We start from the raw sequence: 27,626 nt of genomic DNA, 5'->3' as shown, positions 1-27,626 counted from the left end.
CATTCACAGTGCTGATGACACTTTAGTGTTTGCTAATGGCTTTTACTGACTACTTTAGATTAATAGAGAGAGGATAGCTAACTATAAGATATTCAAAGATAAGCATTAAAGATACTCATAACCATTTAACATATTGTTTCTTTCAAGAAATCTTAATAGTTAAAATATATAGGGTAAAAATATACAGCTTTCAGAAAATCTGCAATTACACCACATATTCCCAGCCAACATTCATGAGTTCAGTATGTTCTCTGGGCTGACCCAAAGCTGTATGAATGCACTAATGCATTATGTAGCATCAGGGGCTTGAGGGCTGCCAGATTTTATTAGATCACCCTGAGTGCTGCAGTGACATAGATGTATGGGTGTCAGCAGAGCTGACTCAGAGGACTGTTTTTAGATGTCAGTCTGAGTAGACATTTCTGTAGTATGGTGGGGTAATAGCCTGGAAATTCTTATTTTCTTCCATTCATTTAAACAGTGGTTTCAGTAATTTTGTATTTGTCTTGAGTGATTAAAGTATCCTCTGAGCACCTTAAACAAAGAATGTATGAGGGAAATAGAGGACAGGGCAATCACTGGCATCTTTCCTATGCACTTCAGGAATTTAAAAGTCACTTTCTGCATTTTAATGAATACTCCAAACTAGTCCCATTATGGCTTTCTGTACAGGAAGGTCAAAGCAAGAAGAGAAACAAGATTGCAATGTTTGCTGGACAATGTATCAAGAGGATTATTTGTTGTGTTTTGTTTAACTGTGGCATTGACTAACAGAGAGAATTGCACTGTGTTGATATACAAATTTGTTTTAGTTACAGCATTCTGCACAGAGTCATCTCCTCCCCAAGCCCTAAGTAACAGCACTGAAGAAATTACAAATAACTATGAAAGGCAGAAGCAGAAAGTAGACAAGGGGGCACAGACAACAATCAGCAAACACTTGCCACCAGTAACTGAACAGCTGGATATGAAACAAAATGTAAAAAGTGCCCAAGTCTCCATCACCTCATCATCCTCCTCACCTTTCTCCTCCTCTTCTTCCTCCTCTGCACCTACTCATAACTCCTTCATCCTACAGACGTCTCAATGCTCCATGACCAAAGCATCAAAACAGCCTCCCATAGTTTTCCTGCCCAAGCTGGTTTATGACATTATTACTTCTACAGACAGCAGTGGACTTCCCAAATCCTCTTCCCTCTTGCCTTACCATTCTGTTATGTGGGCAAGTTCATTTCGTCCTCTAATGAGTAAGATGATGACGTGCACGGAGCAGTCGCTGTACTACCGCCAGTGGACGGTTCCCAAGCCAATCCACATGGACTACAACAACAGAAACGAGGGCAGAATGGACACCTTTCACCCAAGGAGGCTGCTGCTGAGTGGGCCACCACAGGTGTGTAGAAAGTACAAGGTATTATCATTGATTTATTTTGTTTTATTTTATCATAATCTCAGAAAAAAATATTTCGTTATTATTATTCATACTTGAAGGAGTGGGCTTTTTGTAGACAGTTAATGACTTGTATTTTATTTCCTAATCCCTTCTAATAAAAAATATCTTCCTTTCTTTACTGTTAGCCTGAGTTCCAATACAGAGAAGCTGCAGCAATATTCACCTTTTCAGTCTCTCACCATTAAAATGTTTTAAAGACAATTTGCTCAAGAGATGGATTTCATGTGTAATTTCAGTTTGTTAAAGTTGAATATGCATTTACATTTTAAATAAAGATCAAAGATCTTAACAAAGCCACTTTCTTATGATCAATGTGAAAGCAGCTGGGAGTTTGTAATTAAATTATTTTGTTTCCTTTGCACAGCAGACAGAAATAGAACCTCTTGTAAATAATACATGCAAGAAGGCCAGTTCAAAGTATCAGAGCCATATTTAAAAGATGAGTAGCTGACCCAGGAGTTTTTACATTACTTTGAAAATATATATGGAAATGAGTCTAGTTCTAAGAAGTTAATTCTCGTGTAAATTCTCTAGGAATGTTTAGCACTTATCTCTGAGCAAGGTATCTCCTGGTTAAGTGCACACCTTACAGGCTAAAGGTAGTATGGTGCCTCATGTTCTACTGAAGTATGAAGCAACAAGATAGGAAGAGGCATTGTGCCTGCTGAGTGCAAATATATTTCCTGTGAACCTCAGAAGTCAAGCAGGGTAAATGCAAACCAAGACAAAGATGTTTCCAGTTACTGTGGCATCAACCTAAAGAATTAATCCAAAGATAGTTGCTGAATTAGCTTGCCACATGATCCACTCTTCTGTGCCCACCCACGGCAAAAATAAACTGCATATTGCTGTTTGTTAAATTACTGTTTTCTACTGTATACCTAAATGTATGGTGCAGGAGAGTAGAAAGAGCATCAATGAGCTTTATGTATTGGGAATTCCCATAGATGTCACTCTGATTCACAAAGGATTCCAGAAAATATTATCAGTTTTTCACTGTCCGTTCCTTTGATCTAAATAGTTTGTGTTTGCCAAATATTGAGGTGTTATGTGATCAAGAAACTGAATTTCATACTCAGCTGGAGCATTAAAATGAGTACAATCTGGAGAGAGATGTTCATTTTCATCCAAAAAAAACACCCAAAATGACAGCCTGTAACAAAATGACAGGCTCTAACTTCTCTTAGAATTTTATATTGCATTCACATCAAACCCCATAAAGATGCAATTCTGAAAGCAATTCTCAACATTCAGATTAACCAATAAGAAATTATTTCTTTGTTATTAATTTGCTTTTGGGTGCCAAATATCAGTTGTGGTTCTCAGAACAGTCATTCAGAGAGCATATAACACAGGGTGAGAAGGTTTTGGTGCTTCACACACTTGATATTTGCAATTTAATCAACTATGATCAAACAGGCAGCTTGTTTATTTGTCAGCCCACTTTTCACTATCAAATCTCTCTGGTTTTTTTCCAAGTTTGGAATAGGACTCCTGTTGACCCTTTGTACAGCAGTGAATTTTAGCCTTGGTAACAATTCTTTCACTTGAAACTCCATCTCTTTTTCAGCTGTCTTCACCATGCAGGTTATTTCCTAGTGTTGCTTCATGTCCTACAGTTGGATTAGTTCCTAAAGGATGCTTTTTATATGTTTATTCATTTTATATTCCTCAGTTCTTTCTGAAGAATATACCTGTTTCACACAGAACAAAATCATGCACATGGAATTAGGAGTATCATGTCTTCTTCCTAAGTATAAAAGTGTAGGATTATATATTAATTTAATGCAATTTTCTATTTATTATTCCTTGGAAATCTCTTAATTTATTTATATTTCATGGAAAACCCCAGAAACTTTTCTACCTTGACTATTTTATCATCCCAAAGTACTAAAATCTCCTGTATACCAAACACTTTTAAAAGTTCATGGATTAATTTAAGGTGTAACAATGCAGTGTTTCTTGAAGGGAATAGTAGCAATAAAATATGCATAAATCAGAAGTACCTTTCTCTTTTGAGAAGAAATAATTTTCCTTCTTGAAGTAGGTTTTATGCATTATTTTTGATATTAACATTTCACATGGACTTAATACTGCATCAAGATATAGAGGCAGAAATGAAAACAATTATTAGACAGCTCATATCTAAATGTTGGTAAGATCTCAGTCGAAGTATAGGACTTCCAGAATATTATCTTCCCAAAAATTAATAATTACTTGTTCTCTTTATTAAGCACTAATTCCTTTACTAAAATTTAAATCAGAAAGCAACTCTCTGGTTAAAATGAAAAATACTAAATCAACAGAGCAAGAAAACTAGGCATGTTAGAGAATCAAAATTACAATCTTCACTGTCAGGGAAATTAGTAACAAAATATGCTCACCCTTGTCTCATGGATATTTTACTAGGTGCTGGTCAAAATATTTTTCTGGAAGACTTGATGCATTTTTACAAGGACAGTTATGTAAATTAGAAGGCAATAAATGCCTTATTTTTACAATAGGGAAATGAAGAAGAAACTGGATAGGTATGGAATAATTTGTCTATAAATTAGCTGACATCATCAAAGTGAAGCCACTAGTTAGTGAATATAATTTAATGTGATCACATACATGAGCCATCTATGGCTCGGCATCAATTCCCTGGTGCACCCATGCAAATGCCTGTATGGAATCCAAAATTCCCTCAAGTAATTTTTCTTCAGAACATTCATCTTAAAGTTCCACAAACTGCAAAGCAAGGTTTCCTTTGTTAGGTTTTTAACTGGATTGCAAAATTTCAAACTAGCATTTTCCTGAAGCGTGGAAGCTGCTGGTGGGCACAGCTCAGTCCTGTGGCACCACATCCAGGGAATGAAGCAAGCATGTCTTAAGACACTTCCTGAAGAAGGAAACTGCTGCCCATACTATTACTCTACTTTTATTAAAATCACATTACAATGGGTGTATGTACCATTCAGCTTATGTAAGAAAAATATTAGGGAAATATTTAATATATCTATTATTAGCTGTGTTTTAGAAAAATGTAGCATGTGGAAACACGGAGAAGAGGCATCAACATTTGACCAACTGTCTGTGGATCATCAGCATGTTTTCTGCAAATCATCATTGATTCACAGGCCACAGTTTGAAAACCACTGTCATGGTATGTGAAGAACTGTCTTACCTGGAAATTAGAATAGAAAAGCCTTATGGAATTATTTCCCCTTTTGCCATATTTCTCCAAATGTGAGGCCTGAAATCAGATAATACTTTATACCAACATATAAGAATAATAAAGTACTTCTAGTGGTCCTGGTGTTTGGCATCTGGAATAAGTTAGAAAAGGAAGCTCATTAGTTACACCTTCTGCAACAGCACTTTTGGATATCATTCCATGAATGCATGGAGGTACTCATGCAGTTTATTTGACTGGAATGCTTTCTCTCAGATTCTTAGTTGGTTTGTACCTTATCCTTGATATCTATGGCAAGCAGAGCTCAGTCAAAATCTTTGGAGAGCTTTCCCCTCCTCTTTGATAGTATATGTCTTTGATACAAGACCTTCATACATAGGTCAGGTTTTCTTCCTCTTGCTACACTCTTCATGAATGAAGAAGCAGCAAGTAAGCACATTCTTAGTATTTTATGGGTCAAATCTTCTCTGGCACTAAGGATGAAAATAGAAACAAAACCCCTAAATCTTGTATTCCTTAGTTATCATCAGTTTTCACAAGATTTGAGATTTTAACTTCCTAGTCTTCTGGGATTTTCTTCTTCCAAGTCTGATTCTTCAGACTTCTGTGTTCTAAAGTCAAGCAGACAGGAACAAATTAGAGTAATACTTCTATTATTGGGAAATATTGCCCAAGTGCCTTATCTTACAAAGCACTGAGCACTGCCACATTTTTGAGGAACCTTTTTTCTGGAAAGTGGAGCTGTTTGTCATAGTGGCCCCTCTCATGTACATGTTGTTTCAGAAATTGTAAAAATGCAGCCGAGTTATAAGTTCCTTCAGTCTTTTAATCTGTTTGCAACTTGGATATCCAGAGCAAAGACAGGATATGGGGAAAACCACCTTGCTCAGAGTACTTCCTTACCAGTTATTGTCATTGTTAATATATCATGCTTAGCCCAGAGTCACTAGTTAGGATCAGCACAGCATTGTGTTTGACTTCCCTAAAGCCATATAAAGCTGCAGACCAATCATGTATCCACTTCAATTTCTTTTCAGATCTCATATTTGTTGCAGTTAGGAGAGAGAGGATGGGCAGATGCAGGGCTTTGTTCTTCAAAGGTGTGCATATCCTGCTTGCAGGATCTCTTTGTAGCTACTCACAGTGCACAGACTCTTGGAAAAAGGGGTAGTGACAGATGGGGCAGGGGCTCTTTGGAGAGATGTGGAAGTTGTGGTTTTTGATAGCTATTCAGTATTTTCAAGCAAAGAAAGAGTCTCTGTGCTATTCCATTTTTCCTAAAGATGGTACACATAGAAAACAGTAAAATTAATTTTAACAGTGCATTTAGCTATCTGAGTATGCTGCAAGTTCATTTATTCAAGATTCTTCCCATCTGGAGTAAATGCTGATTGTAAATAAGAAGTTTTTCATTTCTTATTTTCTTTTTGAAGATCTTCTTCTCAAAATGACCTGAAAAAGGTGAGCTCTCTTTCACCAGTTCATTTCTTGAGCAACAAATGCAGGCAAATGTGCTAGTGAATGGAGTCCAAATATGAATGCTGCATGTACTCAGACCAATCTCTGTCCTGGCAGGGAAACATTCTAATGAGGATATTCCTCAAAGTTCCCAACAGCCTTTTACATACAGCATTGCTCATGTACAGCAGTTCATAAACTCACAGTAATGAATTGGAAACTTTTTTTAGTGACAGATAATGAGGTTGGGTAAGGTCTGATGCATGCAATAGCCTGAGTGCATGCATTACAGTTTAGTGGTGTGGCACTTGTCATCCTGTGGTTTCCAGCATTTTTGACTCATGACCCTACAGCTTTGTGTACATTTGAGCCTGGTGATTGATGCTTTTCATCTCAGCTCCATGCAGCAGTAGCCTCACACACATTGTGAAAAGCCATTGGTAAAGACTGGACCCCCAAGGAAAGATAAATACATGAGTTTGATGCTATAAAATTTCAGTTCATATAAAAAAGAAAAAGTAAGGTTTTCAGCATATTGTTCTGTTGACAAGTCTAAGTATATACTTCAAACAGATTAAGAATTAATTTTTTTATAGATATCTAATATCAAGGGGACAGGTGTACTTTTGATAAATGATCTCTTGTTTGAAATTAGGAAACTGTTAATCTGTCAGGCTAATAATTTAATCTGTGTTTAATTAAAAGATGATCAGAGGCACTTTAAAAGAACGTGTTCATAAGAGAATAAAAAGGTAATCTCAGATGTGAGGAAAACAAATGCAAATATTTTCTTTGTTTGCTTCAGATGTAGGAAAGTAAATGGTTTTGTTTTAGCTCCTCAATCAGTAGCCATTGCAGCGAAGTTTAGAACCTTGTTCCAAGGTCAGGGGAAAAATTCTCATTAGTTTCAATGGATTTTACATAAAAAACAAAATTGTGAGTCAGAAACATGTGGTCCATGGGCTGACTATAGTCCATGGTGTCATTTCCTCTGTTCAAAGTCACTTTTTTTTCTGTGTTATTCCAGGATGACAGAGAGTTGTATGCTGACATTTGATTCTCAAAAGGGATAATGAGACCCTTATCCACCCTTTGCAAGCAATTGTTAAAACTACAGTCTGATATGAAAAACAACAGATAATGAGCTTTGACCAATACAAATGTCTGATCTCTTGCTTCAAATTTAAAGCCTCCCTTCCTCAAGTGTTGAGAGAAAATGAAATTTTTTTCTTGTCATAGTAAAACAGTAACTTTAATACTCAGTTTAGCAATTCCTGTGCTTCTGACATGTCCTAGCAGTAATGGAAGTGAAGCTGGGTTTTCAATTTAGCAGTAATATAGACCTAATCCAAAATCTGATGCCACTTTTTAAAATCAGACAGTTGCTGTTAAAAGTGTTGTAATTGACCTATGTGTTAACCTCCCCTGTACAGCCCACATACACACACAGTCATGGTTTTAAAAGCTGCCTGCTTAGACATGGCCTTATTTGCTTGGAGTTCTCATCAGCAAACTACATGTGAAAGACAGAATATTGAGTAAATGTCTGGCTGTTGCTTATACCTTCCAACAATACTCTTGATGTAGTGAAGGGAAAATTTATGTTTTGTGTTGATGGGGTAAAAAAATAAAGAGAAAGTTATATTCTTAAGATAATTTAAAAATGGACTTTTAAAAGATAATTTTAGAAGATTGGAAGTGAAATAAGTATTTTCAGATTGAGAGGTGGAGGAGGACATTATGGCACATACCATGTCCTTCAGGAGTGGAAGTGGCCAGCATGAGCTCTCCCAGGAATGCCTTGCCACTTTTACTCCTCAGGCAGTGTACTGGTAAATCATACGGAAATGAAAGGGTTGGGATAATTCTTTAGTTATCTTGTCATTTGAGGGGGTTTTGTACATTTTATGAGCTTGTATGGATTTTTAAATGTTCATTGCCTGTGTAGAACCTATAACATCAGGAGAGAAAATTCTTGTCTGTGGACCTTTAATTAGACCTGTGATATAAAATGTGTTTTCCAGCTAGACTCCTGCATAGAAAGAATAAAACTGTTGAACATTCAGCTTTTCATTTATGCCAAGGAATATTAATATTCAGTTTCACCACAGCTACAATTTCCAGATACGTAGAAAATTAACATGGTGAAAAGCAAAAGTTTATTTTTATTTTCTTTTCTAATTTATGTGTTTACAGATAGGGAAAACAGGTGCCTATCTGCAGTTCCTCAGTATTTTGTCCCGAATGCTGATTAGACTGACAGAAGTGGATGTTTATGATGAGGAAGAAATCAACCTTAGTAAGTTCCTGATACAAAAATATTCTGGAGATAATAGAAAATTGTTATGCTAAATTCAAACATAGTTGTCTGTATGTTTCATGTATGAAACATATGTCTGTATGGCATATGTTCTATGCCTATTCTATCCTGTTCACCTTTGTAATTGCTTTACATATATAAATACTCTAAGAAAAATTTTCTGTCATCTTCAACTGATACTTAAGAATATTTTATTATTTCATTCATCATTTAGAACATAGTCATCTTTTCTGTAAGCAAAGAACATACCTCTGTTTTTTATGGAAAGGGATCAACAGCATTTATGTATATTAACTGATATCCAGCCATTGGTTTTCAGTGTAGAATTGGAATGAAGTTTTGTGGTAAAGTATATAAAAGGAATCATCAAAGTTTTGGCAGATTTATACCATGAGGAACAAGAAAATTTCTGCTAGTAGCTAATTTTAGTCAAAACTTGCTTTATTTACAGTGTATTACTCCTCTGTGTTTTTGGATGTGTTTCTGTAGTTCAGACAGGACATGAAGATAATTTTTAAAAGGTAGAGTTGCATTGAGATGCATTTGTGCAAATGTTTACCTCTGAATATTGATACTGTGTCATCAGACTAATGAAAGAAAAAAATTAAGCAAGAATAATAGGTACAGCAAAACCATATATAGCAATATATATTTTAAAAATGTTGAATTCTTATTTTTCAAAAATATCATAGACATAAAAGAAGAAACTGATCGATACTACCATCAGCCTGGAGATATGTGGCCAGATTTGGAGACATTTAAGAAGATACCTTTTGACTACACTATCCATGATCCAAAATATGAAGATGCAAGTCTCATTTGTTCAAAGCTTCAGACTACAAACAGTGAAGGTTAGAATTCTAAAAATCTAGATTGGTACACATATATGCATTTATTTGCTTTTAATGTGAGAATCCCATTAAAATTTTAAGCAGAGTTAAAATATCAGAATTGCATTTGATTAAGTAAAAGTAAAAAAAAAAGATTTCAAGTTTTCCAGATGAAGTACCAGAGTATGACCCTTATACGTGGCTTATGGAATAATCTTTCATTAAAATGCTCTAATTCCACAATAATTTAGTGTATTTGAATGGTTTTATAAAGTAGCATTGTCCTGCTCTATAGAAATTAAGTGGTTAACATGGGTAAAGTTAGTTATGTACTTAAAAGTGTGATTAGGTTTATTTTTTTAGGGTTTAGATTAAGTTTGGAAAGCATGAGATGAGTATGTCCAGATCTAGCATCCTGGAGTATCAATGTGTGAATTTTCCTCTGAATCAGCCAGCTGGGCATACACAAGCCCATGGGACTGGATGGCAGAGAGGATGCACTGCCATTCAGAAAGACCTTGGCAGGCTGGAGAAGTGGAACCTCAGGAACAGTTGAACAGTTCACCAAACGTGCCCCTCACACTGGGATAGAATAACTTTATTCAGCTGTACAAGTTTGGGGCCAGCTCTGCTGACAGCAGTTCTGATAAAGATGACTTGATGGTCCTGGTCAACAATAATTTGAATGTGTGTCACCAGTTCTCCACTGGGTTAATGGCTTACTAATAATCTAGCAACAGGTCAAGAGAAGTGGTTATTCTTCTGTGATGGCAACTCTAAGGCCACTTCTAGGTATTCTGTCAAATTTGTGACTTCCCAAAGCTAGAATGAGAAAGATGTTGACACAGAGAAGTGAGTCCAGTGAGCAGCCACCAAGATTTGAAGAAAATTGGAGTGAATTTGGTTTGTTTCATCTGGGGAAGTCTTGCAGGTGCATCTGAATGCTGTCTTCAACTTCCTAATGGGAATTTAGAGACACAAACTATTGTAGATACACATCATAAGAAGAGACAACAGACACAAGTTGCAATATAGGAAATTACAGTTACATTGTATGAAAAATAATTGCAGAACAAAAAGTGGTCAAACCACAGAGCAGGTTGCCCAGAGACATCATGAAAACTCCACTCTTGGTGATTTTTGAAACTTAACATGACAAGAAACAGCTTTGAGCAACCTGATCTGATACTGAAAATCTGAGTGGAAGATTAAGTAACAAAGTCTTTTTCAGCAGAAAATATACCTAATCTTCCCTCAGTCTGTCACAAAGGGGATCCTTTGAAAAATATGGATATACACTACAGAACAACATCACTAAATTGCCAAATTCATTTCACATAATCTACTGTGATGTCTGTCACAGAATGGCAAATGTCATAAGGCTCTTTTTCACTATTTATTTGCTTTTGGAAGCATTTTAGCAATAATAGCAACAATGAAATTTTTAATGATCAGGTATTGCTTACATCTCAGCCTTATGTGAATTCTGTACTGAATTATCATAATAATGAATTTGTAGCTAATTCCTTGTAGTTCTATTTGCTGTACATAGCAATTTATAAAACATAGTGTGCTCAGAATGAATTAATAGTTTGTTTTGTCTGTGTTTTATATCTCCTTTTTTTCTTAGAAGCTGATTTCAGTGACAGAAACAGTCTGTCACAAGAGAATGCATTCTAGCCTTGAATATATGTTACATTTAATTTGTTTCTTTTCATAATAGACAGATCAATGAGCAGGAGACAGGAAGATATGTACACGTGCCGTCAAACAACTAGGATGAGATTGTCCAAGTATGCAGCATATAACACCTACCACCACTGTGAACAGTGTCATCAGTACATGGGTTTCAATCCCAGGTACCAGGTAAAGATTCCCAGGTGTTATTCTGCAGGTCAGAAGCTGAAGCACACACAACCCAAACACAGTTTGTGCATTTACTGTATTTTAATTGGCTTAGAAGTTGTACATGTGTAGACATGCAGCTGATTTATTTGTTATTTCTTGAAGTTTTCCTGTCTTGACCAGGCTGCAGTTTGGGGAGATCAGAGGACTGATCCTTGTGTCATTTATAGTAGTTTATTCAGTGCTGTGATCTGCATGTGTACTGCCAGTTAAAACTACTTTCCCAGTAAGCTTTCCACTGGGCTTTGCTAAGTGGAAAAGTTTGTACCTGAGTAATTGCAACAGGTGCTACTTCTGATACAGGAGTAGTCCAGCACAGAGTAGTCTGTGTGTGGTACACAACTTGCTTTTACTCAGAGTAATCCTCTTATTTCTTGCCTATTATAATGTGAGGGAGAAGGTGTCAGCAATGCAAATACTGGTTTTTATGTGCCAGTATTTCTGAAAGCTAGAAGGAAACTGTAAGTATTGGTACCATCTGCAAGACAAAGCTGAAAGAATGGTTTCAAAATGGTTTTCTACTTTAATGTGTATTTTTTTTAGTCAGCTCTAGCCTAGGGAATATTGTTTAATATTTATGGATAAAGACGTTCAATCTAATGCCGTACAGTAAGTGATTGTAATCTGTTTAGCAATGTTGTAAACATATATAAATTAGACTGAGAATCTGTGGGTTTTTAACTGTTATTACCATATTTTTCCCATTCTTAGATTTATGAGTCCACTCTGCATGCATTTGCCTTTTCCTATTCTATGCTGGGAGAAGAGATACAGCTGCATTTTATCATTCCAAAATCAAAGGAGCATCATTTTGTCTTTAGCCATCCAGGAAGACAGTTGGAAAGTATGAGGCTACCACTAGTCACAGATAAGGTAGATTGATATTTTTACATATTTATGGCCATATATGGGAGACATCACCAAATTCAAAATTTGTTGAATTAGTATTCTCTATACTATTATTCGTACTGTCAAGAGACAAAGAAGATGTCCTTATGCTAAGCTTGTATTTTCTCCCTGAAAGGGATATGTGAAAAAAAAAATTGTTGAGACACCAATGAGCTCTATCTTTTGCTCATAGTAAAGGTTGAGCCTTTGGTATAAGCAGTTTTGTCTGTGACAAAAGGTCTTTGGTTATGAGTTTAAGGTGTTAAAGTGAGACTAGTTTCTGCAAGGAAACTCAAAGATATTATTTCATTTATCATAGTATTAGTAAGAGGAAGCATTTTCTTCTGTAGAGAAAAGCAGTGGAATATCCTGTTTTATTCTGCATGAACGGTCAGATACTTTCATATAAAAACAAAGCTTTCAAAAAATCTTTGTCATGGTTTCAAGACTGTATAAAGAATCATTATGCTTGTAGAAAAAACTTTGTAAGGTCATCTATTTGACAGGCTCTGCAAACTCTGACCAAAGAATCACAGAATAAGTTGAGTTCAAAGGGACCCAGAAGGATCACTGAGTCCAACTGCTGGCTCTGCACAGCTCCATCCCCAAGAGTCACACCCTGTGCCTGAGAGCACTGTCCAAACACTTCTTGAGCTCTGTCAGGCTGGTGCTGTGACCACTGCCCTGGGGAGCCTGTTCAGTGCCCAAATATCCTCTGGGAGAAAAACCCTTTCCTAATACCCAACCTAAGCCTGCCCTGACACAGCTTCAGGGCATTCCCTCAGAATGTCCCCCAGAGCAGAGATCAGTGCCTGCCCCTCCTCTTCCCCTCCCAATGGAGCTGTAGCTGCAGTGAGGTCTCCCCTCAGTCTCTTCCAGGCTGAACAGACCAAGTGACCTCAGCCACTCCTCACATGCTTCCCCTCAGGGCCCTTCCCCACCTTTGTTGCCCTCCTTTGGACACTGTCTAATAGTCCAATATCTTTCTTATGTTGTGGTGCTCAAAACTGCAGAGAATATTTGAGGTGAGGCCACAGCAGTGCAGAGATACTGACCTTTGCAGAGATTCCTGATACCCATGTCTTGGGTGAAGCTGTGCCTTGCTCAGTTCACGCTGCTTGCAGTACTGAAGAATTTGTGGAACACCAGTAAGCAGTAGTAGTTCTTTCCTGGAGAAAATGAGCTGCTTCCAATAAACAGTAATAAATCAATATCACCCTCCAGTTCAAGTTTCAAATAGAAGAACCTAGACAGCAACACAACAGCAGTGTAAGAATGACATCTCCTGCTCACCCTCACCCAGTAAACTTGTGCTTGGCTACATTGTTGGAACTGTGCACTGGGTCCTTGTGGACTCTTTTCTTGCTGGTTTGAGGTTTTGACATTTAAGGACTATTCTCCCTTTGCTTCTTTTTCTATTCCCTTGCTCCAGGCAGAAGAGTTGTACTGTAGTTTTGGAGTAAGGTGTTTCTTACTGTCCTATATCATATGGACCTAAATCCTCTTCCAGATGTAGCCTCAAGGTCCCTCTGCACTTAGCAGGTCCAGGCTAGCAGTCCTGTCCATTCCACCACACTCATCAGTCAAATAAGCTAAATGATAGAGTCTTCTTTTTTCAAATTTTTATGAAATTTATTTTCTAATCAAGGACATTTAAAATGTGTCAGTTTGTCTAGTGTTAGTGGATCTGATTTATTCTCCTGAAGAATCTATTTCTCCTTTTTCTGTCTGGATTAATACAGAAGCTCACACTTCTTTTTACCTACAGAGTGAAGATTACATAAAAAGCCCCACTTTTACTCCCACCACTGGTCGTCATGAACATGGACTATTCAATTTATATCATGCAATGGATGGAGCCAGTCATTTGCATGTTTTAGTTGTCAAGGAGTATGAAATGGCCATATATAAGAAATATTGGCCCAACCACATAATGCTTGTTCTTCCAAGCATTTTCAACAGTGCAGGAGTTGGTAAGTGTAACAAAAATTTCTAAAAAATATGGACACATAACTTGGGTTCTTGGGATGTTATTATTCAACAGTAAGATGTAGACATGCACCTTGCAGCTGGGATGTCTGATCTGGTGATCTGGATTCCCTCTGAAGACTGTGTCACAGCTGAAGATACACTTCTCTTAATCCAGGACACCTAAAACAAGCTCGATGAATTGCACCCTAGAAATACTTAACTCTTCCATTGTCTTTGAAAGAAGCTGAGGGCAGTCTTAGTGTGTTAAAACTCAGATGGAGTTGCTGACTCTGTTTCCTTGTAGAAATAAGTTGTGTACTATTTGCATGGGCAGTGGTGCTCTGGTTGGGTACATCCCTTAGGTAGGTTCTGCTAATATAACATCTGTGAAATATTGAACTCTTTGCTTGTGCTGCTGGAACAACTTATTTAGAGCAGTAGTTACAAACATTCAAAGTAGATCATCAAGGACAGTTTCTGATGTCATTCAGCTGTTCAGTCAACATCTCTAACTCTTTGCACTAAGACATGCTAACAGACACAAATATTGTCAGGTTAAAAGAAGTAGTCACTAAATCCTTAAGACACTAGCAAATATTTACCACAGAAGTCAGGCCTCATTTTTCATCCTTCCCTAGGTGGTTCTTTGAGTTACTTGCTTGGCAAGTAACTTAAGTTGACTCTGGGGGTGGTGGAGTGTTAAAATCTTCAGAGTGATTTATACATTTGTCTGAAGAAATATTCACTTCAAAAGGCTTCTGAGTTAAAAGCAAACAGTTTCTATTTTTAATCTGGTGGTTTATGCCCATGGTTTCAGGTGCTGCACACTTCCTGATAAAAGAGTTATCTTATCATAACCTGGAGCTTGAACGGAATCGGCAGGAAGAGCTGGGGATAAAACCCCAGGATATTTGGCCTTTCATTGTCATTTCAGATGACTCCTGTGTTATGTGGAATGCAGTAGAAGTCGATTGTTCAGGAGACAGGAAAAGGTAAATATTGCAATATATGGTTTTTCATCTGATCTCTTTTAACCTTTCTCTACATTAATTTTGAAATTATGTTTGCTACACTACAACTTCAACCCTGTACAAGCAGAGAATTATATTTACCCAAGGAGAGTACTTTCCTAGGTATCTGTCTTTGCATAGGACATAGTGTAGTGCCTGTTTTTTATTTCTGTCCCCTGAGGATTTATGTGCCCTGCAGCCGTCGCTGTTCAAGCTAGAGTTACTTGGACTGCAGATTTCTGACTCTGTAAACACTCCCTGGTAACTGGACAACATGGACACTCACGTGTCCATTTTTTCACCAGATTTTTCTAGGGAAGCTAAATGACAGCTAAATCATTGCAACTGATTTCCTTTGTCTCTTTTGTCAGTCCCAGTCTGTGTGTCTCCTGTATGAGTTCCCCAAATCCCTGAACTAGTTTGTTTATTTGGTTTTTTTTTTCCCTATCACTTTAGAATATTGTTTGTGCTAGATATTTTTATCTATTTAATGAATAGGCTATGCAGAATTTACAGCAAATTTTCAGAGAATGAAAATCAATGAAAACTGAGATTTAGGGACTCTAGGGGTGGGCTAGAAGGATCTTAATACTTTTTGCTTAAGTTATGGCACAAGTCAGCAACCTTCCAAGATTCATTGGAATATTATCTAGATAACTTTAAAAGTTTATATATCTGAGTTAATATTTTGAGAGATCTAGACTAAGTTTCAGATCTGTCATGCTGGTCCCCATCACCTAAGCACCAGTTAATTTTAACTAGAATGAGAGACAAAAAAATACAATAAAGTAAGACAACACTGAAGTTATCTACCTGAAAGTCATACAAACTTCCCATTGTTAAGAATTGCTCTTCAACTGATAGAGATTCTGAATGTTCTCTATATATTTTAAAATTAACACATTTTCATAATTATTGTAGTGACTATACATGGACTGAAAGGAATGTTTCCCTGAAGCAAATTCTGCAACATATTGAAGCAACTCCCAATGTCACTCATTATGCCCTAATTGGGATGAGGAAATGGTCCAGTAAAACAAACAGTGCTGAGATCAAGGAACCATTCTCCTGCTGCCATGTGCATGACTTCATTATGCTGAATGTGGATCTGACTCAGAATGTACAGTACAATCAGAACAGGTAAGTGAATCAGGAGCACTTTTCAGAAGAGGTGATAAACCAAAAAAGTTTTACAAAAGCTGTTGTTTTTTTAGGTAGGTTGTGAATGGCATGCAGACAGATTTTGTTTCCTTACTGGTGATTCAAATTCTTCCCAGGCTGCCAGAAGTTGGAAAAAGACATTAATTTCTATAACAATTAAAACAGTGATAGCTAAGTGACAGGATAGACACAGTCAGCAGTGTACTCTGCAGTATTGGTCTACTCCAAATGGCCTTTGGTAAATGCTGTACTTCCCTTCTTGTCTGCCTAACTGCTCTCCCTTCCAAAGGAAACATGGATGTATGGATGAATGGTGCATAGCCAAATCTCATTCTGATATATATATATGTATATAGGCTTTTTACCCTGAGTATCACAACACTGCAACATACCACATAAAGAATAAATAAGTCTCATTCACATTGGTGGTTGTTTCTTACATTCAGCTGTCTCAGAAATTCCACTTTTTCATTTATTGTGGCACTTTGTCATGCACAGCATTACCACAGTTAACAGAACTGTATTCACTACTAGGTTCATACTCTCACAGAATGTCACTGATCTGTGTGAAATAAACTGTGAGTTTTGCCCAGTTTCTGAGGGACATGCATTTATTACAACAGAATGAAGTGTATATATATATCACTGGAGGTGGGATTCACTTATCCAAAGCTGGTCTTTCAGCACATTAGAATATAGAAGACATCCATATGGCTGTCTTGTCATCCATATAGGCTGGCAGGTATGAAATGAAATGTGTGTTTTTCTGTAAGCCAGGTGGAATAGCCCAGGTAGGTAAAATGGCTCTACACAGCTACATTTAGGTAATTGAACATCAGCCACTGTGCTTTCCAGAAGAACTCTGCTAACTCAGGAAGAAATCTTTTGAAGCCCAAGATTACTTATAACTGCAAGGAAGCATTCTGCTTTCATTATTCTGTGAATAAGCAGATGACAGGTATTTCTATTTTCACCAGCCTGACATCTTAAAAGCACAAGTTTGCCCCTGTGCATCTCCTAGTAGAGAACTGTGCTCCCAGACTGTCTAAGTGTATTACCTTAAGAAGCATTTTGTATGAAGAGCAAACGGAGGCAATGACAATAAAGCAAAATTATATGAGTACAAACAACAATGTTAAAATGTCAGGAATGCCACATCACACCACCCATTTCCTGCCTCTGTCTTTGAACCATATGAGGCTCATGGTAATCCTGTGTGGGTACTGCTGAGTGTGAAGCATTGTATGGCATTCCAAGCCTGGGCAAGGAAAAAGGTACATTTTTAAGCACAGAGACAGAGACAGTCAGGGATATCAAATAACCATGTAGATATTGCTACAGAGATCAAAGACAAAACTTTAAAAACCTAGAATTGAATTGAATGTTTCTCACTGATGTTGACTGTTGTACTAATTGCTCAGTTCGCTTACATTCAATCCCTGGATGTCAATCCAATGGTTCTGAACATCATCCTCTTTCTTTCATCATAAATACATTCAAAATGGAGAACTGAGTCTGGATTTTCCAGAGATCAGAGTATTTGAATTTAGTCAGCTTTAGGAGTTTGCCTTTTATTCTGTTCCATCATATTTTTTATATGGGTCAAATTTAGCTCAAGGATGTTTGGCCTCACTCTGCTTAATCTTTTTCTTTGTCTCAGCAGTTCTCTTGTATAAAGACTCCCTGCCTTCAAATAGTTTTCATTTTTAAAATAGAATTACATTAGTTCTGTAGAGGAACATGGAAAAAATTGCTAGATATTCATATTCTGATGGGAAAATGAGTAGTCAGATACTCCTGTGCATTTGATAAATCAAATGTAGGGCCTCATCCATTTCCTTGGAAGTCAAAGGATTTAATTTCCTTGACCATACTTGGGGTAGTAATGTATGTAGCAATTTCTTATGATTCCATTATTGTAGTTAAAGGCAAAGAAAATGTTTTCAGTCCTGAATATTTTCCTTAGCAATTTACTGCCTTTTCACTTTATGCTTTTGATTCTTTCCCCCCTCTTAGTGCTTTCCTCCCTCATTCTGGTCTTCTCAAACTGATTCTAGCCTAGTTTATTTTTAGAAAGCTGAAGCCCCTGAATGATAGGCAATGCTGGAGAATCAGTATGTTTGATACCTGTCCTTTCTGTAGTGCTGATCAAAGGCTCTGAGTGCTTGTATTTGTCAGTGTGTGATGAGAAACATTCTCCTGACCTGCTATTATTTTTTTCTTTTCAGATTTACTTGTGATGATGTTGATTTCAACCTGCGTGTTCACAGTGCTGGCCTTCTCATCTGTCGTTTCAACCACTTCAATGTCATGAAAAAGCAAATTGCAGTAGGTGGACAACGATCCTTCCACATAAAGTCTAAGGTGGGAACTGAGCCTCTGTTGCACTGCTGTTAAAATTCTGCTTTCCTTTTTTGTCTTTTCTAACCTGGAGAACTGAGGTATTTTGGTGCATCATCTGTTGCCACTAATGGAGTATGTCAGCCACATGGGGCTTTTTTTAGTTATTTATTTCTGAAATCCACAATATTCTTGTCATAAATACCAATGTCCTTAATAGTTTTTCTTTAAAACTTCAGAAAACGCATTAAGTGTCTCTTTGCAATCCAAGTAGCCATTCACTCTGTGGACTTTATCAGCTATAAAATTCCTCATCTTTATGTGACTTTATCAATAAGAGTACTTTGAGTTCAAAGAAGAAACCTCAAAGACTATAAACATAAATATAATTTTATGAAACTGAAACTGTTTTGATAGCAGATATTTTTGGCTGAATAACTTTTCTTCTTAAAACTTACATTTGTAGGGTAGAGATATATTTTATACAAACCAGAATTCACACAAGTACAACTGGATTGATTAAGATTGATCTGTATGAGAAATATTTTTTCCTTACAGGTGTCTGACACTTCAGTTTCAATCTCCCCTGCTCAGTACATTTGTGCTCCTGACAGCAAGCACACCTTCTTGGCAGCACCTGCTCAGTTGCTCCTTGAAAAGTACCTCCAGTATCACAGCCATCGCTTCTTCCCTCTCTCACTGAAGAATTACAGCCATCCAGTGCTATCTGTGGACTGCTACCTTAACTTAGGACCACAGGTACTGAACAAAACTATCTCCAAGCAGCTCTAGAAATGGGCTCTGTTTTGGATGGGTTAGTTGATGTATTCCTTAATAATGGTTACACAGCCTTGGAAGAATGAGAAGAATTATACTTCCCTATAATGTTAGAATACAATTCTTAGTCCCATAGAGTTATTGTTGGAGGCTTCAACTAAAGCACATGGAGAGAAATCCCAGAATTGTCCTAAATACTAATATAGTCTGTGAAGTGTTTTCTCAATCTGCTATAATTCAGCTCTTCTTGCAGAAAATTTCTTCCACAAGAGGGTTTTACAAATACTAGATAACCCTTAGGAAACACTTCAAATATACAGATAATTTAGTTCACTTCAGACTGATAAGCTGGGGCAGAGAATCAAATACTAGACAGCCAGCTGGAATGGCAGAAGCTGACATTAGCTTTCAGGAGCTGTTCTCTCTCTCTGATGAGCTTGGGTTTAAAGCCAAGGTTGTATTTCAACTCAAATGTGTAAATAGAAATTTGATACTAGGGTGATGTGGTTCAGGACAGAGGGACTGCTTTTATCTCTTCACTGAATACTAAATGAAATTCATCCTTTCTGGGTTTACTGAACTTCTCTTCCAAAGAGCTCTGTAAAAACCTTCCCATCTATGCTGCTTCCAGAATATTTGAGTTCTTAGGCTTTTTTCCCACCATATTTGGAAAAACAAGCTCTGTGGGAGGGCATTGTACTGTTACTGTCTTCATCCATTGCATCCTTTCAGCTCTAAGCCATTCAGCAAATGAAATTATTTCAATTTCATCCTGGAATTGCTGCCTGAGCTGGAATATGATACAATAGGATTGAAGGAATACAGAATGGACATACTGGTACAGAGTTTTAGTTGCTGTGGTTCAGCCTTCCTCCACTCAGTCATGCCGATCCATGCCAGATGTGTATCTATGTATGCTAAGCAGTACAGTGGAACTTTTGGAACAAAGTATTGCATGGAAGATTCCCTTAATCTGAATTTATAAATCCTGAAAGAGTGCTGTAAATATTCCCATTCCTAGTGGATTTCAGTAGTAGGGAGTAGCCATAAAAACAAACTAGGCAAGAGGAAACCTCATAAATTCATGTATAAGCACAACTCGACTGACTTGAGTAATCCTATCATAATGTAAATGAAATCTGGAATTTCTAAGAGTCTTTTTCATGTCTGACTGTAGAGTTACTGTATTTACTCACATATAAATAAAATGTGCTGAGCAGGTCACAGCATTATGGTGGGGAGCTATTGTTACTGCAGCTTTCAAACTATCACATCTAAGCCTTATGATAATAATAATGAGTAGTAACAAAACATAGTTATGAATTGTGCTTTATGTATATTTTTAATAAGTAGCATGATGTTTTGGAAGGAACTATAAAGCTCACAATATTTGGAGTTGAAAAGCAAATCTAATTTGAATCAGGTGCAAATACTGGAAGCTTCATATGGAAGCTTGAAATATGTTAATTTTTTTCCACCTTCTCCTAATCAGATTGCAGTTTGCTATGTGAGTTCTCGGCCTCATTCTCTGAATATCAGCTCCTCTGGTTTGACATTCAGTGGTCTCCTGCTGTACCTCTGTGACTCCTTTGTTGTAGCTAGCTTTTTGAAGAAGTTTCATTTTCTTAAAGGTGAGCTGCAATAATTTTATTATAAAGAATTAGGTGACATGGTCTCTGAGAATGTGGGAAAATATTTTATCTGTGGTTTAAATCTATTTTATTTATTTAATAGATATCCATATATATATGTATATGCATATATAATATATCCATATTTTTCTTTGTATGTCCCACCCAACTTTGATACTTGATCATGCTGGGTCTGCACTGTAGTAAACTGGTATATAGCAGTGCTATAAGTTCTGCAGATTTCAAAGTGAGAAGGAATGTGTATCCATATCATCACGCCTAGAGTATGTGCACTACTCCTTACTCTGTTTGAAAACTGAGTATTGAAGATTTATACACAAAGCACTTGCCTACTGTTCTTGAAGATTTTCTAAATTTCAATAGAAAGTGGGTTTTGAGTAGGCTTGATTGACAAGCCTCTACCAAAATCTATTTTCTATTTTTAGAACTAGAAACTGGCTCATTTAAAACATTCCTAATAGCCAGTTTCTCCATGTAAACCTTATGATGGAGTGGAGACAACTAACTTTCACTTGTGTTGCAGACAGTCACACAGCAAACTTCTTTTGGATCCTTCTGCTGCTGTCTTAGGCATTTGTTGCTCTGGGGATTTGTTTCACTCAGCTATAGCTGTCACTGGGAGAAGAGCACAGTGCTTAATGCCTCTTGAAACTGGCAGGGTTGTTATAAACTGTTAAGAACTGTGTTCTTTGCTGCAGCTAAAACAGAGGCTACCTGTCAGTCTCATTTTGCATAAACCAGTCATTATTTTTTATCATGTAGCACAAAGTGTACTTGCTTTGGGATTTCTCCACCTCCCCTGGCAGTCCACTTGATTTTCTAACCCATCACATGAATTACATGCCATATGATTGTCTGTCTTGTTCCTTTTCATTATACTCACAGAATTCTTTTGTTTTGGGCATTACCACTTACCTCACCATATCTCATTTAGATCACTGAATGCTGGTGAGGTAATTATTTTCCCTTAAAGGAGGATGTTTCTCAGAAGCCAGGAAGCCATGAATGCAAGTTAATTATCAGCATGCCATACAGGACAGTTGGCACTGGTTACTGAAGTATGATTTTTTTACTTTGGCATTCTGGGTTTGCTTGTGTCTGTATTCACAGATTCTTTCTTGTCAGCACGTGAATTTACCAATCCAAAACCCACTAAAATTTGTGATTAGTTTTAAAGACATGCTTAGACCATTACTGGGCAAGCAAAGAGCTTAGTCATCCATCACAGTGATTGCTGTGTGGGTTTTGCTGAGTGAGGGTTTCACACAACAAATGATCTGAAGGGCTACAGCAGGAATGGATATAGGATTTATGGGGTTTGCTGTGAGGACCCATCATGACTAAACCTGCCAGTTTTACCTTTCCTACCCTAAGGATTATGGAAAGTGCTGCTAGTCCTGTTTCACTAGATGATTTTGAGGTACCTCAAGTGACACAAGAAGATCCTAACAAACAGGTAGCTAAGCACAGCTCTCCCCAAGTCCTACCTGAGAGGCTTAATTTTCTCCCAAGCCGGTTTGTAACTCCTGATGTGAAAGGAGTGAAGTTCTGCATGCCAAAGGGTGGTGGGAGGCAGGTGATGTGAGAACAAAGGGGATACTCAGGTGAGTTTCTTTTGAACTGTTTGCTCAGGTGCCACGCTGTGTGTGATCTGCCAGGACCGCAATTCTCTCCGCCAGACCGTTGTCCGCTTGGAGCTGGAGGACGAGTGGCAGTTCCGTCTGCGGGACGAGTTCCAGACTGCCAATGCCAAAGAGGACAGGCCACTCTTCTTCCTGACTGGGAGACATATTTAACTGAGAACAGACACATTTCCTGACTGACACAAGACACTTAACTGCCACCATCTCATGAAATTACTTTTGAGGGGCTCTGCTTTCTGAACAGAAACAGGGCTGTTTTCTTTGTTTATTAGAATGATATCTAATCAGACAGTTTAAGATCATATTTGCAAACATTGAAGTGACTTTTCTAATTTAATGTTCTGAAGGATGTCATCCCTAATTCTTGATAGAGACACAGAGACTTACATGGGAGAAAGCATTTCATATCAGAAGAGAGGTCAATGAGTGCACTTCTCTGACAAAGAAGACCACATGCAAGTTCATAAAGAAAAGGGTTTGGAAACTTTTTGCACATTCCAGAAACAGAAAATGTAAATGTAGGAGCAGATTCTGGTTTACAAGTCTTATTTATCAAACAGTTGGTATAGGGCAACAGGAGTTGGTACAGTTCTGTTGTATACTGCTTCTGATTGATCCAGGTAGGCTTTTTATATGAAGATTTGTAAAGTATATTTCTTTAATAGTAGGAACTCAGTTGAAGCTTTAATTTTTGGAATCAGTGCCACACTGGATAGTTTTACCATGCAGGACTGTTGGAGTAGAATCCTAATTATATGTCTGGTTTTATTAGCATAAGGAAGAGAGTTAACAAGGTAGATGGTGGAATGAGATCTGAACATTTAAACCTGAAACTGATATTAACTTGAATAACTGAAGAGATCAAATGGTAGGACTGACCTGCAAGCGATTTATTTCTACAAAAGTGATGTTTTGTGACTAAACCTGGCTGTAGAATGGCTGTAGACTTCAAGCTAAGGCAAGTGCACTCAGGAAAGCAGATGAGATGGTTCTAAAACACTCCCAATACACTTTCTGGGGATATTTTCTTGCCAAGGTGCTTCAAAGGAGTGAGAAAATGGAGATCACATTACTGAGAAATTCAGGTGAAAATCTAAAAACATGTTCTAGAACAGCACCGGGCATTGTGATATTTTGTATGCTCTAAATGTTAAATCAGTGGTCACTGTCTCTGTCTTGGTGCTTGGAAATGCTGTCTAAGTTGCAAGCTTCCTGTTTGTCTTTATAGAATCAGTGTTATTGTCACTCAGTCAAGGTGTAGGAAGGATGAGTATAGACATTGTCAGAGGATATCTAATATTTGGGCAGGCTTTTCTTGCTGGATACACCAAGGGGGATCATTAACATTATACAGATGAAATATTGCCTTGAAATGCAACCATCAGTATGACTATGCCAAAGAGCTAATTTAGGTTAATTTGCAGAGAAAAATGTAAGTTCTGTAAGCTGTGAATTCTGTAAGAGACGTGGATTGCTATCTACAAGGAAACTGCTAGCTATCAGTGTGCTTCTATATTTCATTGTCTGTGTTTCAGAGTGAGAATTCACTTTAAGTTTTGTGAAGGAAGGTGAGCATTGTCCTATGTAAATATTATTATGTTCAGTTTTCACCAGTTGATTAGTTAATTTAAACTTTTTTTTAAGGAATTGTGACATTTATGTCTAATCCATGCTTTATAAATAAAGTTCATGCTGCATGAACATCTGTCTTGGTGATGTACTGGACCAATGAGTACACACACTTTTGTAGTGAAAAAAAACCAAAGGAAAAGCACTGGCTGAAGGAATTTAATATAATTAAAGAATGACCTGGACTGATCAAGAGCAAATACAGTACTGCTTAATTGCCTACAACATAACACTGCCTCAAAGGTAAGAACATTTTTGCAAGAACTCAGATTGAAAGACAGTGAGATGAAATTTCCTTTCCTGTAACCAAATATTTAAACAACTTATACTAAGTGTCCATTAACTTTTTTCTGTGTTTTAGGTCTGAGATATACTTTATCATTTTCAGCAAGAAACCAAAAAAGGCCTAAAGTACAAAATAATAATAATAAAAATAAAAATAAAAATAAAAATAAAAATAAAAATAAAAATAAAAATAAAAATAAAAATAAAAATAAATCACATCCTTTCTTAACATTCTCTTTTGCCACAAAGTTTCCAAAATTTTGACAAAATACAGCTAATAGTCACCTGAAGCCATCATACTCCTGAGTGTTTTTTCATGTTGACCTTTTTCTCCATGAGTTACCTACACACTGGATCCAGGATAGGAGCCCCAGGGCCTGGCCTCAGCAGACCTGTGTCTATTGTGTGACCAAGTGCAATCATTCTCCATCATGGACTATACTTATGAGCAGCTTTATGTGATGAAAGTTGTATTAACCACCCATTGTCTTGGAGAGCACATCCTGTAATAAGCAGGAGAATGCTTATTACTCTGACAAAAATGCAGGTACTTCCTGTCATCCTGTGGGATAATCCATGCACCCACATGGTAGGAAAACACTGCATTTTGGTCACAGGAGGCCAAAAAATGATGGTGGATGACTCAGAGAGAGACAGCCTCAAGAGCTCCATCCAAAAGTTTCTTCATCCCTGACCTAGTTAACAAGTAAGCCCCTCTAAAGTGCAAGCTTTCATGGAGAGGGCAATGTAGGTTTTGTGTCCTACTGGATTACTCTTTTTATCTGATAAAGTAATACAGGTAAACAATAATGATAAATTAAAGCAAATCTGTTTGGGTGGGACTGGCATCCAGTGCTGCAACCCTCAGTGCTATAGTTCTTTACCAAAGGTGCATGTGTAGGGCTGGGGACCCAGGTCCCAGCTCCACACTTCTCTTGTCCTTCTTTTGTAAGAAGGAATCATTGGCTTTCAGTCCCAGTGACCTTTGTGAGAAAACTTGCCCATGCCCATCATGCTCACAAATCTTTTAAGTATTTCCTTCCTGGTTTTGGATGTGGCAAGAAAGCAGAACTCTGCATCCTGGGGATTCACTTGATAATGTGATAGCAAACAAACTTTTTATAGCCTCTGCTGCCTTCCCTAACACCTTCCATGCTTTCTGATTTAGTCTTCCACTATTATCACCTGTGACAGTATTATTAGCAGGTTCTGAATTGCCTGTCAGAGAGGAAAGTAGTTTATGATTCAGCTTCTGCAAAAGACAGAGTCCAAATATAGAGAAGGTTATTGGAAAGGTGACATTATTTTCCTTCATCATCCTTTTTTCTCAAATAAAGAGCTCTTCACAAGCACTTAAGCACTAATTCTGGTATCTAATCACTAGAGGATGTAAGAGATTTCATCCCTCCCTAGCAAGTGCCTCCTGTTGTGGTGATGGGGAATGTACAGATCTCAGCTCCCACTCTGCATCTAAAAGCAGTTGCTAAATATTGCTTGTGAGGGGGTTGCTTTTCAAAGGCTGTATCTGTGACACTCTGTGGTGAAAGGTGTCACTCACACAAAAAGAAAGAGGTACAACAAACCCAAGGATGTGTCAAGGGACAGCTCTACAGGGCAGAAATTGAAGAGCCAGTGAAAAGGGGGCTGTGAATGGATCCAGCAGCCTGGAAGGAGTTGGGGGGTAAGTAGAGCTCCTGGCTGCAGTAGGAAGTGTTTGCAGGGGCACGAGGACCCTGGGCAGGTCTGTGTGCAGAGAATCTGGAGAGAATCTGGATTTCCACAAAAGTTGGAATTCATGAGCACCCAGCTCAACAGGACCCAGCCTTCTGCCACGGGCTGTGAGGGTGAGTGAGGACTGTGAGACATCTCTCCTTCCTGGCTCCATCCCCCAGCCACAACCACGGTGCCTGTGCCAGGACTGACTGTGCCAGAGCTGTTTCTCAGGGTGCTAAAGCATTGCATTTATGATAAAGCCCAACCTCTCTTTTTATCCCTCTGCCATGCATGGCTTGCTCAGAGAGCAGAGCCCTGCACACTGCCCATGGCACAGCCTCTCACCACATCACACACACCACACCCAGCTGCCTTTCCACCCTCCACCACAGTCCTCCTCTCCCACATCACCCCCTCAGCAACCAGTCTTAATAATCCAACAGCTACCACTGAGATATTGTTGATATACTGGTGTGAAAAAAACCCAACAACCTATATTTTCCCCCTTTTCCTGCTTCCTTAAGGATATAGCTCTTCAGTGAAAAGTAAAACTAGCCCCATGCATCCTCTGCCTGTGACTCTCTTCTGTCCCTTATCCTTGCTCCAGTCTAAACCTGAATAAATACTTAGTGGTTCTGGTAGTTTGCAAATGCTTTTATAACATTTCCAGTCTTGTTTTGACAGCTCCCAAAATAACTGTTGATGACTGTGGAGGACACAACTCTGGCAGTTTTGAGGCAATAGTCCAAATGCTGACATTGTCCACTGCTGACATATTATTTGGCTAGGAAGTGATGGGGTATCAGATATAACAGTGAGACTCCTGTGTTGTGAGAAAAAGGCATTGGGAATCAACTGCCACAAATTTAAGAAAGACCCCATAAAGCAGCTTCATACATAAATGTGTTTTTGGTTAAAATCCTCAAGAAAACTGAAATTTTTTATTTAGATTGACATAGGAATATAAACAGAAGGAAATTTCTCCACACTTGTTACATGACCAATGTGCTGATTATGCATTTAAACACTGAACATACAACAGAGTATTACAGTGTGCGTTGTTGTGCTGTGCAAAATGAAGGCTGGCACCATTAACAGTAATTAAACAGTATTCTTTATATTCAGAGACAACAGGACTGACAGGAAAGTGGGTTTTTACTCATTTTACCTATCAGAACAATCAACAGCTTGGAGAGCAGATACTGGCTGAGAGGTTATTGCAATAACCACAGGGTTGATTCTGCACCATAAGATACACATTCATTATGGGCTTTTGCAAACACAGGGAACCTTTTCTTTTATGTTGGTGTGATTTCTCTCCCCTAGACCTTAAATTATTCTTGTAAATGCTGTTTATTTATCAGCCAAAATCTCAAAGTTCTCTCCCAGACAAGTTGGCACCCATGGTGGGGCAGG

General features: G+C 37.8%; 1 protein-coding gene across 1 annotated transcript in view; it reads left to right on the top strand.

Annotated features, from left to right (window-relative positions):
- GREB1 (growth regulating estrogen receptor binding 1) overlaps nucleotides 1-24,246 on the top strand; it is a 54,701-nt gene extending 30,455 nt beyond the window's left edge. Inside the window, exons 21-32 of the mRNA XM_056488632.1 lie at nucleotides 813-1,393; nucleotides 8,283-8,385; nucleotides 9,099-9,257; nucleotides 10,960-11,102; nucleotides 11,853-12,014; nucleotides 13,798-14,002; nucleotides 14,818-14,992; nucleotides 15,932-16,150; nucleotides 18,400-18,535; nucleotides 19,070-19,270; nucleotides 20,781-20,919; nucleotides 22,573-24,246. Of these exons, the coding sequence (XP_056344607.1) occupies nucleotides 813-1,393; nucleotides 8,283-8,385; nucleotides 9,099-9,257; nucleotides 10,960-11,102; nucleotides 11,853-12,014; nucleotides 13,798-14,002; nucleotides 14,818-14,992; nucleotides 15,932-16,150; nucleotides 18,400-18,535; nucleotides 19,070-19,270; nucleotides 20,781-20,919; nucleotides 22,573-22,736 (2,387 nt within the window). The 3' untranslated portion in view covers nucleotides 22,737-24,246. The remainder of the gene's footprint in view (nucleotides 1-812; nucleotides 1,394-8,282; nucleotides 8,386-9,098; nucleotides 9,258-10,959; nucleotides 11,103-11,852; nucleotides 12,015-13,797; nucleotides 14,003-14,817; nucleotides 14,993-15,931; nucleotides 16,151-18,399; nucleotides 18,536-19,069; nucleotides 19,271-20,780; nucleotides 20,920-22,572) is intronic.
- The last annotated feature ends 3,380 nt before the right edge of the window (nucleotides 24,247-27,626 follow it).

The sequence above is a fragment of the Oenanthe melanoleuca genome, chromosome 3 (assembly GCF_029582105.1).
Source record: "Oenanthe melanoleuca isolate GR-GAL-2019-014 chromosome 3, OMel1.0, whole genome shotgun sequence".
NCBI classification, from domain to species: domain Eukaryota; kingdom Metazoa; phylum Chordata; class Aves; order Passeriformes; family Muscicapidae; genus Oenanthe; species Oenanthe melanoleuca.
This window is presented reverse-complemented; position numbering and strand designations above follow the sequence as displayed.